At 43.0% G+C, this 13,876-nt stretch overlaps 1 protein-coding gene across 5 annotated transcripts in view; it reads left to right on the plus strand.

Annotated features, from left to right (window-relative positions):
- Positions 1 to 777: 777 nt before the first annotated feature.
- The window catches only part of DENND5A (DENN domain containing 5A), a 70,508-nt gene continuing 57,409 nt past the window's right edge, over positions 778 to 13,876 (plus strand). For all 5 annotated transcript variants that reach the window (XM_027884523.1, XM_027884525.1, XM_027884524.1 and 2 more), the window contains exon 1: positions 778 to 877. In XM_027884523.1, the coding sequence (XP_027740324.1) occupies positions 778 to 877 (100 nt within the window). The remainder of the gene's footprint in view (positions 878 to 13,876) is intronic.

Genomic DNA, 13,876 nt, shown 5'->3' on the forward strand with positions numbered 1-13,876 from the left:
GGCCCAGTGAGGAGGCAACAATGTTGATCAAGGGACTGGAGAATCTCTCCTGTGAGGAAAGCCTGAGAGAATTGGGCCTGGACAGAATAGATCAGACTCAATGACCTCAGAGGTCTCTTCCAACCTAATTGATTCTGTGATTTTGTTCAGCCTTGAGGAGAGTGAGGGGGGGACCTCATCAATGTCTGTCAGTATCTGAAGGGAGGGTGCCACGAGGATGGACCAGGCCCTGACTGGTGGTGCTGAGCAACAGGAAGAGAGACAATGGGCAGAAACTGATGCACAGTTCCACCTGAACGTGAAGAAGAACTAAGTGACCGCGTGTTGGAGCAGGCTGCCCAGAGAGGGTGTGGAGTCTCCTTCACTGGAGGTATTCAGACACAATCCTGTGCTCTGGGATAGTCCTGCTTGAGCAGGGAGGCTGGAGCAGACGAGCCGCTGTGGCTCTGTGGGTGTGGAGGGGGCACAGCCCGTTCCGAGGCTCTCACTGTGTCAGAGCCGTGACCGCCCCCCCCCCCCCTCAGCCGCCCCTCAGACAGCCCCGGCGCGAGCAGCACCAGCAGCATGACGTCACCCCCGCGCGCAGGGCGCACGCGCGGCGTTGCGGCGCGCGGCCGGGCCGCCCCCCCGCGGCAGCGGCGGGGGCCGTTCCCACAATGCCGCGCGGCGCCGCCCGCCCCGCGCCGCCATGGAGGCGGCGGGAGCGGCTCCCGAGCCCGGCCCCGCTCCCGGCCGGCCCCGCTCCCGCTGAGCCCCGCGCTCCCCCCGGGAGGCAGCATGAGCGGCGGCGGCTCCTCGGCACCCGGCCGCTTCGCCGACTACTTCGTCATCTGCGGGCTGGACACCGAGACTGGGCTGGAGCCGGACGAGCTCTCCGGTGAGTGGCCGCGGCCGGCGCTGCTCGGAGCGGGACTCGGAGATGCCGCCCCGTCCCGCTGCCCCCGGGCGCTGCGGCAGCAGCTGTGCCCGCCGGGCAGGTGTCCCGTGCGTGCGGGCACGGCCAGCTGTGCCCCCGGCAGTGCCCGGCTGTGCCCCCGGCAGTGCCCGGCTGTGCCCCCGAGAGTGCCCGGCTGTGCCCCCGGCAGTGCCCGGCTGTGCCCCGACCCAGGGTGTTGTGGCGAGTGCCCGAAGGCGGCCGAAGCGCCGCCGTGCCCCGGAGCGCGGGCCGAGCGGCGGCCCCGCCGTAGCCCATCGCAGCCAGCAGCGCTGTTCTGTGCTGCGCGCTCCTCGCAGCCCCGCTGCGTGTGTCAACTTCTACTCGGGCGTTCGACACGCACAAGAAATCGGATTTTGGAGAGAAAGCGGAGACCGTTTGCATGTTCTGTGTTACGTTTCGTTGTAGCACAGGATAAGAATTTTCTCCCGGCAGAATCCGAAAAGAAGTCAGATTAGGAAGTGATTGCTCTGCTGTTGGACGGGAAGGTTCACACCAAATACACAGCTAAACCGTGTCAATCTATACCACAGCACTGTGTCAAGCCAGTGTTTTTAAGGTTAAAAATCAGTCCTGTGTTTTAGCAGCACCTTGCTTCAGCTTTAGTCTCGCTTTACCGGCCTGAGGTAAATCAGATTGTTGCTTAGCATCTCTGAGTGTTCGGAAAGCCGAAGGAATGTGGTGGTGAATACCTGTGTACTGGAGCGCTGAACTTGACCAATAATACATTCTTCCCCCCCTCCCACTTGTTTTTGTTTTTATTAGCTTGCTTTTAGAAGATATCATAAGGGTTTTTTTACATCATTGCATTTAAGCCGTCCCCCACTAAATAAATGCTTGTTTCTTGTAGAGTGAAGTTTGTGTTATTAGAATTGACTTCTTACAGTGAGCTTTCATATTCTTTGGCTATGATGGAAACTTTTTTTCTCATTTAATGACTTCAAACAAATTTTCTCTTATGTGCCTCATGCTAAGCAGTACCTTAACCTAAAAGAATTCATGTCTGTCTTATGTTACAGTAACTGTAGGCTACAGTTTGAGACTTGAAGAGTAAGTACAGCATAACAGTCTGCTCTATAATGGCACTGTAAATTACAGCATCAATTTAAGAAATCCAAGAAAACAAAATGCGGTACCATTTTTTTGAGGGATATGTGAGATTCCACAGTTTTTTTTTTTTCAATTAAATGACAAGTGAACAAAACTTCTAGGTTTAAAACAATTAAAAAGATGATAATTTTGGTATTCATTTACTATATATCTGTTTGTGCAATGTAGTGCAAGGCACACTCAGTAATGTTCCCTGTTCTTGGTAGGAACATGAATAGTTCTCACATAATTCAATATAAAACCAGCAGTGCATTACTTTGGGCTAGCTATCTAATAGTAAACTGGAAGACATCAGTGCCTTTTTTAAAATATTCTGTCAGAGTGAGCAGGTCTGAAAGCTGGAGCTTGATGTTCTTTCTGTATTTGCTCTCCTGGTCAAGGACTACATTTACAGTATGTAAAACTGTAGTGTATGATGTATCTTGGTCTCTGCTATTGCACCATCGTACTGTAACAGTGTTGCTTGTGGCAAGGTGAGGGGTTTGGGGAAGAATATTTTTTATTTATTTATGGAGGAGACAGATTTTTTTCATGATTTGAAGAAAGGTTTTAGAAGATGGGACGAACGGGGGGGAGGAAGATGAATTTCTGATAATGTCACAGCACATGAGATAGCTGGAATTCTGCTGCATTTTCTTGAGTTTGTTGTGTTATTAATAATGCATGATAGTGTGACTGATAATGCTTTCAAATTGTGTCTTAGGTTACAGCCTCCTCCAGCGTCCACCGGTAAAAATGGAAAGGGCCTCTGTTGATTTCAGTGTGTTTTGGATAAAGCTTTGAAACACTTTGTACTTCCTGGAAGCCTTTCTTCTTTGAATGAAAGGGTTACTGTGCACTGTTCCTCCCCCCCCCCCCCCCCCCCCCCCCCTTCTTATTTCTGTGCTGCAAAATAGATTCTGAATCCTTGTACTGTTGAAACAATTCGCCTCATAAGTGCCCATTGTTGGGGTAGAGGCGCTGGCACTTCAGCTGGTGGGTGCAGGGGTGGCAGCGGGACCGGGATCCTTCCCCGGCGCGGCGAAGGCGGGCTCGGCGGGTCTCTCCAGGGCTTTCCTGCGCCAGGGCTGCCGGAGCTCAGCCTGGCATGATGTCATCGCTACCCCACCGCCGCAGGGAGCCGGCGGCCGCTGCCAGCGCCTCCGGGGATGCTGCCGGCAGACTTTGTTCTCACCAGGCTGATGAATCCGCCTATTTCAGGTGTTCAGCCTCGACACTGGTGATACAGCGTTTTCTGCAGAGTTAGAAATGAAGCAGAAGCTCGTGGATTGATGCTCGGTCTAGTTACTTTGTTTGGAGAGACACCTCTGATGGCGTTTTTCCTTTGTATGCTGGGAGCTTACTGAATAGCACAGCTGTAATGCTTTTTCCTGCAAAAGTTGGCTGGCTGATGGAAAATGCACAGAGTATATATATATATATATATATATTTGTTTTCTCTTAATGTTGTGAGAAACCCTGTATTTGGGACTTCGTAGTTAGCGTGGGTAAAAGATTCTCTATTGCCAGGGCTTTTTTATCCCCAAATTCAGTTCTGGGCATCCTTTCTTATTTTGCTAATTGTGTTTCCACTGGGTAATCTACTAAAGGAGATAGGAGAAATTTGCTAGGTGATAGTAAAATAAAACAAACAAAAACCCCAACACTGGATAAAGCTTAAGCTCAAGTGTCAGCTGCTAAGGTGCATTTCCACATTTCCAGATGGTGTTGATATGCCAGAAGTGATGACAGAAATCTCTTAAGTACACTGCAGAGGTCTCTTACAGGTTAGTTTCCTTCGTAGAGCGAATTGCAGAAGGGTTGAGGTTGGAAGGGACCTTTGGCAGTTGTTGGGTCCAACCCCCCTGCTGAAGCAGGGCCACTCAGGGCCGGGTGCCCAGGACAATGTCCAGGTGATTGTGAGTATCACCAAGAAAAGAGATTCCACAACCACTCTGGGTGACCTGTGCCAGTGCTCAGACACCCTCACGGTGAAAAGGTGTGTCCTGATGTTCAAATGGAACCTCCTGTGTTTTAGTTTGTGCCCATTGCCTCTTGTCCTGGCACGGTACAGAGCTTGTCTCTGTGGTCTCTGACATGGACAAGATTCTCCCCCGAGCCTTCTCTTCTGGAGCCTAAACAGTCCCGTCTCTCTCAGCCTTTCCTTGTATGGAGATGGCCCAGTCCCTTTTTTATCTTTATGACCCTTTTCTGGGCTCTCTCCACCACATGTCCATGTCTGTCTTGTGCTAAGGAGCGCAGAACTCCAGGTGTGGCCTCACCAGTGCTGAGTAGAAAGGCAGGATCACCTCCCTTGGTCTTCTGGCAATGCTTTTGACTAATGCAACCCAGGATACCATTTGCCTTCTTTGGAGCAAGGGCACATTGTTGGCTCATGATCATTGTGACCGCCAGGAAATGATGAAATACATCAACTCCCAAAAATCTTCTACATGTAATATAACATACTGTAATGCTGCAACACTATGATAGGACTTCTTCATTTAGGTTGTATGACTGTGCCCTGGAAAGGTAATAAGGATGAAGCAGTGCCTTATCTCCCAGCTGCAGTCCCTTGGCTGTTGAGTTGGTGAGATGTGATGTACCTGTCTGTTGGTGGGAAGCCTTGTAGTGTATGGAACGGTTAGAGTTTCTGTTCTGTGTTCTTTTTCACTGAATGACTTTGTTTTCTTTTCCTCCTCTGGGGTGCTGTGGTTTTTAACAATCACTTGCCTGTAGAGTTTGTTTATTATGGAGTGGCGAAGCAGAGGATCAGTTTGTCGTTGCGTTACACTTCTGTGTAATTGTAAGTGGTATTTGTAGTCTTTTGCTATTACAAAGTATGGAACTTGGATCCAAATATCAGGACACCATGGTGTAGTCTAAAATTTTTTGTGGCATGTGCCTTAGTCTTGAATGTTGTGTCATAAAGATTACAATAGTTATTTCAGAAATAAGTGTTTCACAGCAGAAATAGTCTAAAGATAAAAGAAAGAAAACGTTTATAATCTATGAACATCAACGATTTAATAATAGAATTGTTTTTTAGAACATCTTACTCTGGAACACTAAGACCAGTGACCTTTACTATTTTTTTATCTGCTTGTCTTCCCAGTCTGAACTGGTTTTTAAGGTTTAGCCCAAAAATTAATTTATTTAGTAAATGGACTTGTGTTTCTTTGTGAAGGTCCTTATCATGGTACTTTGGATTGTCCATCTGGTCATGAGCTTCATCCTTAGAGGAGGATGAAAATAGTGTTAGGTGAAGCCCATGTGTCCAGGAAATATCCTTCTCATAGACACCTGTGTGTGTGTGGATTGTGTAGCATAACAAGAGTGGTTATGAGTAAGGCATCTATGACACAGTAGCCACTCTAATTATTGCTGTAGTGTGAAATTTTAAAGGAAGTTGATATCTGGTGTATGGTCTTCACCTAGCTCCACGGAACCCCACCAGTAAGATAAAAATGTTGTCTCACCTCACCTCTTTGTAATTGAAGTGTCATTATTTAATCTGTTTTGTTGGCTGCAGATTTAAAATGACAGCTTATCTTCATAAGTTTCCTGCTGATAGGGTTTATTTTAACTGAATTCTGTATCAATATAAACTTAAAAAATAAATATGGGTCTCATGAAATGATTGAAAGTATTTGCCACATATATAATCTGATAGAATTGCTTAGTATTTTGGAATTAATGTGCCATTTCCATTGTGGTAGTCCATGAAGTAATGCTGTTATCAGCATTTGTGTTAGTTTCCAAGTTCAACACACTTAAATATTTGAAGACTTTTATTTTGCTGCAAAGGTATTTGTAAGGGGTATCTAAAGGGAAAGAGGAGGAGGAAGAATTTAAAGCAATAGGTATAATTTTCTGACTGACATTTGACCTGTTCTGTATTTTATTCTTTTGAGCACTTTTGTCTTGGAATTAAGACATGGCATTTGGGATTGGAGCCAGATGTGATTCTTGCAGTGAAGCCTTTCTGCAGTACTGTTTTTTCCTTAGGTAAATAGCATGTGATTAAATTTTTCTCTGTTTGCTGTGGAAGTAGTACCAGCACTTGCTGCAGAAGTGAATTGCATTGGTGGGAGCCATTGCTTGATTTTTCCAAAGGCTGAAGTATTCTGTGATTGTGTGGTTTTGTTTTTGGTGGTTTTTTTTTGTCCCTCTTCCTCTCTTTGTCCATAATGTGGATGGTATCCGTGCAACCTTCCCACAGTTCCCGATGTTGGGCCTCTTCCCTTGGGGATTCATTCTGAGACTGAAAGGGAGGGTTTTCAGTTTCTTTGCCTCCCTGAGATTGCTGACCAAGGTGGTGTTAACTCCGTGGGAGGCCTCTCAGCAGCACCAAGGCTGAGACCACACGATGTTTTCACATAGGTCACTGTGGATGGGCAGCAGATAGCAGCAACTTTTGGCTGGACTTACACTGGCACATGTGAAACATTTTAATCCAGATAATACTTTATTCCACTCTTGCCTACCCCCTCTATCTTTTCCCAAGGAGCTGGAGCTGTTTGCCATGTTTGAGTGCCAGAAAGGTCTTTTGTCTCTTTGGGAACTGAGGCAGACGTGCTGGGGTAGCTGATATGTAGAATAAAGAAAGGCAGAGCTGATGTAAGGGGGAAGCAGCTGTACTTTGCTGAACTACATTTGAAATCACAAGTTTATTGGTGGTGTTTCTGTAATGCCAATCTTGTCATTATCATGTTTGTAATTTAGGTTAAACTGAGGTGTGTGCTTTACAGAATCATCCCCTCAAAACTCACCACACTATTCAGTCTTCCGTCCTTCAGCATTCAGTTATAAATTTGGTTTACTTGTAAAGCTTTTGGTAAGGTGTGGGGGAGGAGAAAGGTTACAGGCTCTTGATTTGAGAGTAAACTAAAGATGCTAGAAGTGTCTAAAGAACTAAAGTTCACAAGTCTGTTTTCTAAGTCTTTTTAAAATGTCATAAGAACGTCACCTTAACAGAGCAAGGCATACAAAGATAGGTTGATTTGGCTTTTTGGTCTTTTGGGTTTTTTCGTGTTTTTTTTTGTTTTCTTTGTGGTTTATTTTGCAAGAGAGAAGCTACACAAAGGGAATATCTTAAGTGGATTGTTTGGGAAATACTGCCACTTGCAAATAGTAAACTTTCTTTTTTCGTAAACCTTCAAGTTATTGATCCTGTAGTTACAAAACACCACAACTGTTTATCGGCCTTTTGACTTGGTGGAGTCCTACTTGAGTGTTCTTGGTAATGACTTCTCATACTTATCTTTTGAATTCCCTCTAACCTGCAGGGCTCATATAGCTGAAATGATGCACATGAAGTGACAGTGTCAGAAGCAATTACTTACTGATGCACGCTGTGCAGTAATTACTCTCTCAATTTCTTGACAACCATTTCAGATTTGTGGTTTGTAGTGAAGTTTGCAGCGAACTGGAATGTTATCCCTGTGAGGCTTAAGATATTATTGCACAGAGAAATTATCAAGCATTCTGGCACAAATTGATGAATGATGAAGAGCTTACTTGGAGTGCTTCTGCTCAAGGCATTTTCTTAGTCTTTCGAGGAAAATACTACTTTGGTTGTGGTTTGATGGGCAAGAGACCTTTGATTTCAAACTTTCCTGTATAAGGGTAGAGTATTGCCTTTTCATTTAGGGTATTTTTTTGTTTGTTTTTTACTGTTTGTAAAAAGACTGGCACAGTCAGGTACAGTGTGTACATCTGTATTTATATGTTGAATATACATATTGATACTGAAGCATTTTAAGAAAGAAACTTCATTGCATTTCGTGGATAAGTGATCTGCAGACAGATAATGTGGCAGTCAAAATCAACATTTTAATTTTCACATTTCAGTGTTTGAGTGAGGAAAAAAGTTGGTTTTACAGAAACATATTCTTTCAGCATGACTTCAGGTGAGTTCAGAAAAGTTTTTTTGCCCTTGTAGTTACCTGTTTAGGTCCACAGTTGCACTCTGTTGCAGAAAAGTGTGGTCAGAGATCTTGAGGTCACTGCAGTGTACTGATGTGTGCATTGCTTCTGTCTTCTACAATCATAAATTTTTATGAGCTTTTCTACTATTTATGTACATTACTTATTCCTCCTTAACTTGATACTTTCAGCAAGCTCCCTTACCAACAGTTGTTTCCTGGTTTTGGTCCCCAAGCCCAGCAATATCCTACTGAGCTGTCATCAGAATTATTTTGGGGAGGAAATAAGTCCCTTAAGTTAACAAGGTTGGTGCCGGCTGTAACCAACCTAAGGCTGTTGTGTCCCTTTCTGGCTCTTTAATGTGTGTGTTCTGGGAGCTTGAAACATGAAATAACTCATTCAAAAGTTTTGCTGAAGGCTGGTAAAATTTATGTTTGTTGGTATCTTGGTCACTTCTGAGATTTAATCTGGCAGAGATTTTATGGCAGCCCAGACCAATCTAGCTGTAAGTTGTTGTGGTCTCTCTTTCCCTGTCCTTACTGTGGTCATGACCTCCTGCCTCCTTCCTGTGCATGAGGACTGGCTAGTCCTGTTGGATGTGGATCAGTCCAGCAGGATCCAGGGAGCACTGGGCCTTGTGAGGAAGGAGGCTGGTAATGCACAGCTCTACATTGGCATAGGTGCCCTGAAGCACAGCTCCTTTGGGGGCCTTATTCAACAAGTTCTTTAGACTGAAATCCATGTGAAGGATCTGCAGAACACTGACCAGACCTCTGAGGAGTTTGTGATCCTGAGGGCATAAATTGCTTGTGCTCTGTGAGTTGCTTTAATGCTGCAAGGTCATCACAGGCAGTGGGCAGTGGATGGATGTTCCATGTCAGGAAGTGTGCTCAGGATCCATGAACTGTCCATCCCTAACAGAGGAATACTAACTTTGGGTGTGTTAGTAACCCTGAGGATGTCTGCCATTTCTCAGCTGAGGCCTCATAAACATAAAAATCATAAACAGGACCTAATCTGCACTTGAAAAGTGAAGGAACCTGGACATATCCACTGAATGAGGTGAACTGAGCAGTGTTTGGATCATTCCAAGAATAGTCCTGACTCTGTTGTGCTTGAGTGGCAGCGTGCTCTGGGAAGTCCTTGTGTGGTGTGTATGTGTGTCAGGGGTGTTTATGTTTTTTAATTTGTGTCTTCTTTTTCCCTTTCTGTCATATAAAGTCTTCCACAGTTAGAACTATATATAACATAATGTTTTATTTTCCTCAGGCTTGACCAGGGAAGGGATTTAACTCATAATTTTGGTCTGTGTAATCACAAGCCATCATCTTTGTTTATGATTTTGATCAAAGAGGTGATGCACAGTTATAAGTGGTTAACTTTGACCTGAGACTTGTGTTTTCAGGACTGAATAAAAGTGCTGGACTTTGTTCTTCCTATTTTAATCACATTTTCATGTTGAAAACGAGTTTTTTCATTTTAACCAAGCATGAATCATGCCTTGTGGAGAAGAAAGGTAAACCTGATAACCTGATAGGCTTACATGTAAAAGGAAGAGAGCTTAGGCAGTGTGGTTGGTGAGATGATAGGGAAGGATACAGCCAGAGCAGAGATAAACTTCAGAGACTGTCTTATCTGTTGATCAAACTGTCAGCACATCTGATTAATTTTCGGGCGTTAGAAGTCACTTCTATCAAGCAACTTGACTTTCTTACAGTACTGTTTTTTTTTTTTTTTTTGAGGGAGCAGTTCTTATTAAGGCGGGTTACTGCAAAGCACTGTTTTCAAAGGTTAGATAATAAAGTGAAGCATACTGGACAGGACTGGTATACTGAGATGGTTGTACAGCTGATCTTTCTGTGTTTTGTTGACCTCTGTAGGTTATTGAAACCTTCTTGAAAGAACTTCATGTGTCCTTTAAAATATGTCTTTCATTTTCAGTGTGAAACCTCAGTGGTATCCCAAAAGACTAGAAATACATGGTCAAAGGGCTGGACAGATGCTTCAATAACATTTGGTCCTTTTATAAAAAATGTTTCCTTCAGTCCTCTGAGCTGGAGGGCAATGGGAGCACAAAAAGTAGGGACATTTAACTGGATGGGATATGCCATTGTAAAACGAGACCCAGAGTGGTTCAGGAGAGTTGACTGAGATGGTCTGTGCTCAGGTTTTCCTGAAGAAGTCTCACTGGATCTGCCAGGCTTAGATGGGCATGAGGAGGACAGCTGGTTTCTATGTTAAATATACTTAAAATACCCTTTTCTCAGCTTCTGTTGTTTCTCTCTATAATTGTGTTCTATTCTGAAGGTAAGCCACGCCTTTCCTTTCTTAGTGTCCTCTGTTGCACATATTTCAGATCTGTTGTGTAATGGAAATGGCGTGTCCCCCCCAGCCCCTGTGGCTGAGAACACGCCTGTCATTGTAACTCATAGGGCTGCTTCTGTTGTTTGATTGGAAACAGAACTAAATGTCTTTCTGTGGATCTTTTTGCTGTGGCCGAGGCAGAAAAGTGGTTTGGTACAACAGTTCTGGTTTTAAGACCATTTCATTGAAAGTTTCTGCCAGGCAGTCTTGATTAAAATAGGTTGTGTCCATCTGCCTTATTGTGTTACTTGCAAAGGAGTACAAAAAGAAAAAATTAGGGAAAAAATGTTTAGGATGCTTTAAAAGATGCAAGCTGAGGACTTCTTCTTATTTATTTTTTTAAAAAGCTGCTTTAGATTCTTGATGGTTTCTTCTGCCACTTCCCTGTCCCACCTCTTCCCGCCTGCCTTGAAGCAGCACCAGAACAATAAAAACAAAAGCTTTTGGTTTCCTGACCTTACAATCGCAGAATGCAGATGGCCTCAGCTGTTTTTCTGTGGTGCTTTAAATTAATTGTTGCAGCATTTGAAACTATTCCAGAGTGTGTGTGGCAATACGTTTTGTTATCAACTAGATGAATGCTGGAACTTAAATGATGAATGGATATCTATTAATTCCTAGATTTTAATTTGCCATAGAGGACTTGGAAGAATTTATGCTATCGAAGCAATGAATAATCAAGAGATTATTTGTATCCAGTGGAATTTAATACTCTTGTTTTTTATTTCAGTTCACAGGGAATTTCTTCGTGTTACAATTTTTGAAACATTACTCTTCTTGAATTTTGGAAAGCAGAAGAAAATGGGAAAACAACAGGAGCTTTTACAGTCAGCAGATTAGGGTTAACTCTCTTCTTTGTCCTTCTCATCTTTTTAGAGACAACAGTAGGAAGAATTGTATTGTCCACTGAGTGTTCACATCTGTGTTCCAAGGAGTGTGTTCTCCTGGGATTGGGATAAGGGATCGTTACAGAGAAGTTTGGCTTCCTTAGATGACAAACAGGAAAAAAATAAATTAGAGCCTTTTGTCACTGGTTATTCTCTTCATCTTTACCTCCTCTAAAGCAAGTCCTTCAGCTTTTACAGACCAGGGATGCCACCCCACCCAGCATGCATTTCAGTTTCCCTCAAGATACACACCTAAGTGTGTCCGTATCCCGTCTTTGCACCTTTGTTTTAGAAAGGCAGGCAGTGGACTTGCTTTGCCTTCAAGGTGTTCTGTCAGGGCACGTGAAACAGTAACTTTCAGGGGAAGTCCCAGCTGTGAAAAATCATCTGTTACAAATCCAGAGGGATGGTGGTCACTATAGACAGCGATTGAAACACCCGATTCCAGTTGCTTCAGCAGCAATGCTGCTGTAAAATGATAGTGATCCTGAAGATTTGCTCATATGGATAATTATGTCCTGCTTTAAAAAGTGTTAAAAATCCCACTTCCAGTAACAATTTAAGTGGTTTAGCCACCACTTGAGCCTACACTATGCCAGGTGGTCTTGCCAACAGGGGGGAAGGGGGGATAGAAGTGCAGGACAGGGGGTTTATGTGTTTCAGGATAAAAGGGAAGAATTCGTCTTTGTGTATATCCGAGCAAGAGGTTTGCTGGGGAAGGGAGTCCTCTGTAATGAGAAATACGTGCAGCTCTGCTTAGGGAGGAAGAACTGGAAGGAAGGAAACAAGTCATAATCTGAAAGCATTTGTCTATTGATGGAGTGGCTGTTTGCGTACAGATTTGGCAGCTGCAGCTTTTCGTGAATCATGGTTTTTATTCCAAGAATTCATGTTTAATGAATTTCTTACCTTAGTTTGCCAAACTTGGGATGTTTATTTCCTTCATTGTAGAGAGGTACCTTTTTTTTTTTGTTCAGTTATGTATGGTTTAATATTTTTTAATAAAATATTGGCTTAATATTTGTTAAAGAAGGACTCAGAGAAATTCTCTGTATTTTTTTAAGAATAAACTTTGGATAAGTCTTACTAATCAATAGCTCTCTAGGTTTGTATTGAAAGGACTCTAATATTAGACTATGGGGTTCTGAAAAGTCAGAATGGTATTGCTTTCCAGAAGGCTTGGTCTGATGATGATTGCTGGCAGAACTGGGAGTCCTATTGCTGTTTATGACATGGGTTGCTGCTTTTTTCACTGAATTATGGCTTTGTGCCATTTACATTTTGTAATTCAGAGCAGGGGAGAATTATATTGTTTTCTGAATACTGTTCGTAGTTCATGTGCTGCTCCGATCCCTGTGTTGACTGACTTCTGACTTGCAACCAACACTTGTGAAATCCTCTACTCTTTGGCTGTCATGGCCATGTTTGGTTGTAGGGTTTTGTAGGGTCTTTTCAATCCTGAATTCAGTTTCTCTGGTCTGCTGGGTAGTACAGGAAAGTTGCCCTAAGTGTATGGTTCATAGTTTCTGTTGCTGGTACAGAGTCTCATTGTTCTTATTCATTTGTTAATTACAGCAATATGACTGTTTCATGTTGAAGCTGTTTTATATTTAGTTTAAGACATTCATTTTAGTGGCAGCTGGAATTAATATACAGCCTCTGTGTGCTAAAAGATTCCAGTAAGTGTCTTTATGTGGAAAATATAATGTTAGTGTTTTAATTGCATGCTATCTAAGATTTTTTTATTTGAGGATGCCATGCACACAGTAAGTGTACACCAAGACGGAATGAACCGAATTAATAGCAGGCTGTATCACAGGAATTTAAAGAAAGAAGCTGCTTGGCAGGGTGAAAGCAGCAAACCACTTAATCAGAATCAGTGGAGCTTTCTGGATGTCTTTGTTCTGTAATTATTTTGAGCATAGCAGTGGATTCAATGAACAAATGAATGTGGCAATATTCATGATTCCTTAAAATCAGTCTTGCACTACCATTTAGTTTGTTTATCGGGCACTTTTCCTGGTAACCAGGGTAGCCTCTTCCGGCTTGCTCTCTATTGTTAGGGAAAATTGAGCTTGACTCCACATGTGAAATAGCTGCTCAAACACTTTCTTCCTAGCTAGTGTGCAAGGAGAAATTCCTGTATAGTTCTTAGTCTCGCATAATTTTTAGAGTTGCAACACTACAGTCACTTTCTAACAATTAAAACCAATTAGTAAGTTGACAGCAGGTACAAAAGGTCGTGATTCAGTTTATAAAAGGTTTTGTTTGCAGAGTATACCTGTTTTTTTTTTTTTTTAATAAAGCTTACCCTTTCTAATTAAGGACAACTTAAGCCACTGTTCTGTACTAGAGAACTTTATTACATCAATGGAAACTTTTCACAGCAGGGGGGGATTTACTGAGAAGAATGATTGAGGTATTGAAGAATTCTTAGATTAGAAGCATTCATACAAAGAAACAAACTACTCAGGAGAGAAATTTGAATTGTTAGAATGATGTCAAAGTGTTCTTGGGAATTTGCATTAGAGATTTGCATGCAATCCTTCTGGATGTGTGTTGCATCTGTGGCTATAAGCTACCTCAGAGGATAAGGATGATTGGCAGCCATAGATTGAATTTCAGTACAGGTCTAGCTTTTATTTCATAACTACATGTAGAAGTTTGACAGGAA

This window comes from Empidonax traillii, unplaced genomic scaffold, assembly GCF_003031625.1.
Source record: "Empidonax traillii isolate 1590-97213 ecotype Southwest subspecies unplaced genomic scaffold, ASM303162v1 scaffold148:size1803964, whole genome shotgun sequence".
Classification (NCBI taxonomy): Eukaryota; Metazoa; Chordata; class Aves; order Passeriformes; family Tyrannidae; genus Empidonax; species Empidonax traillii.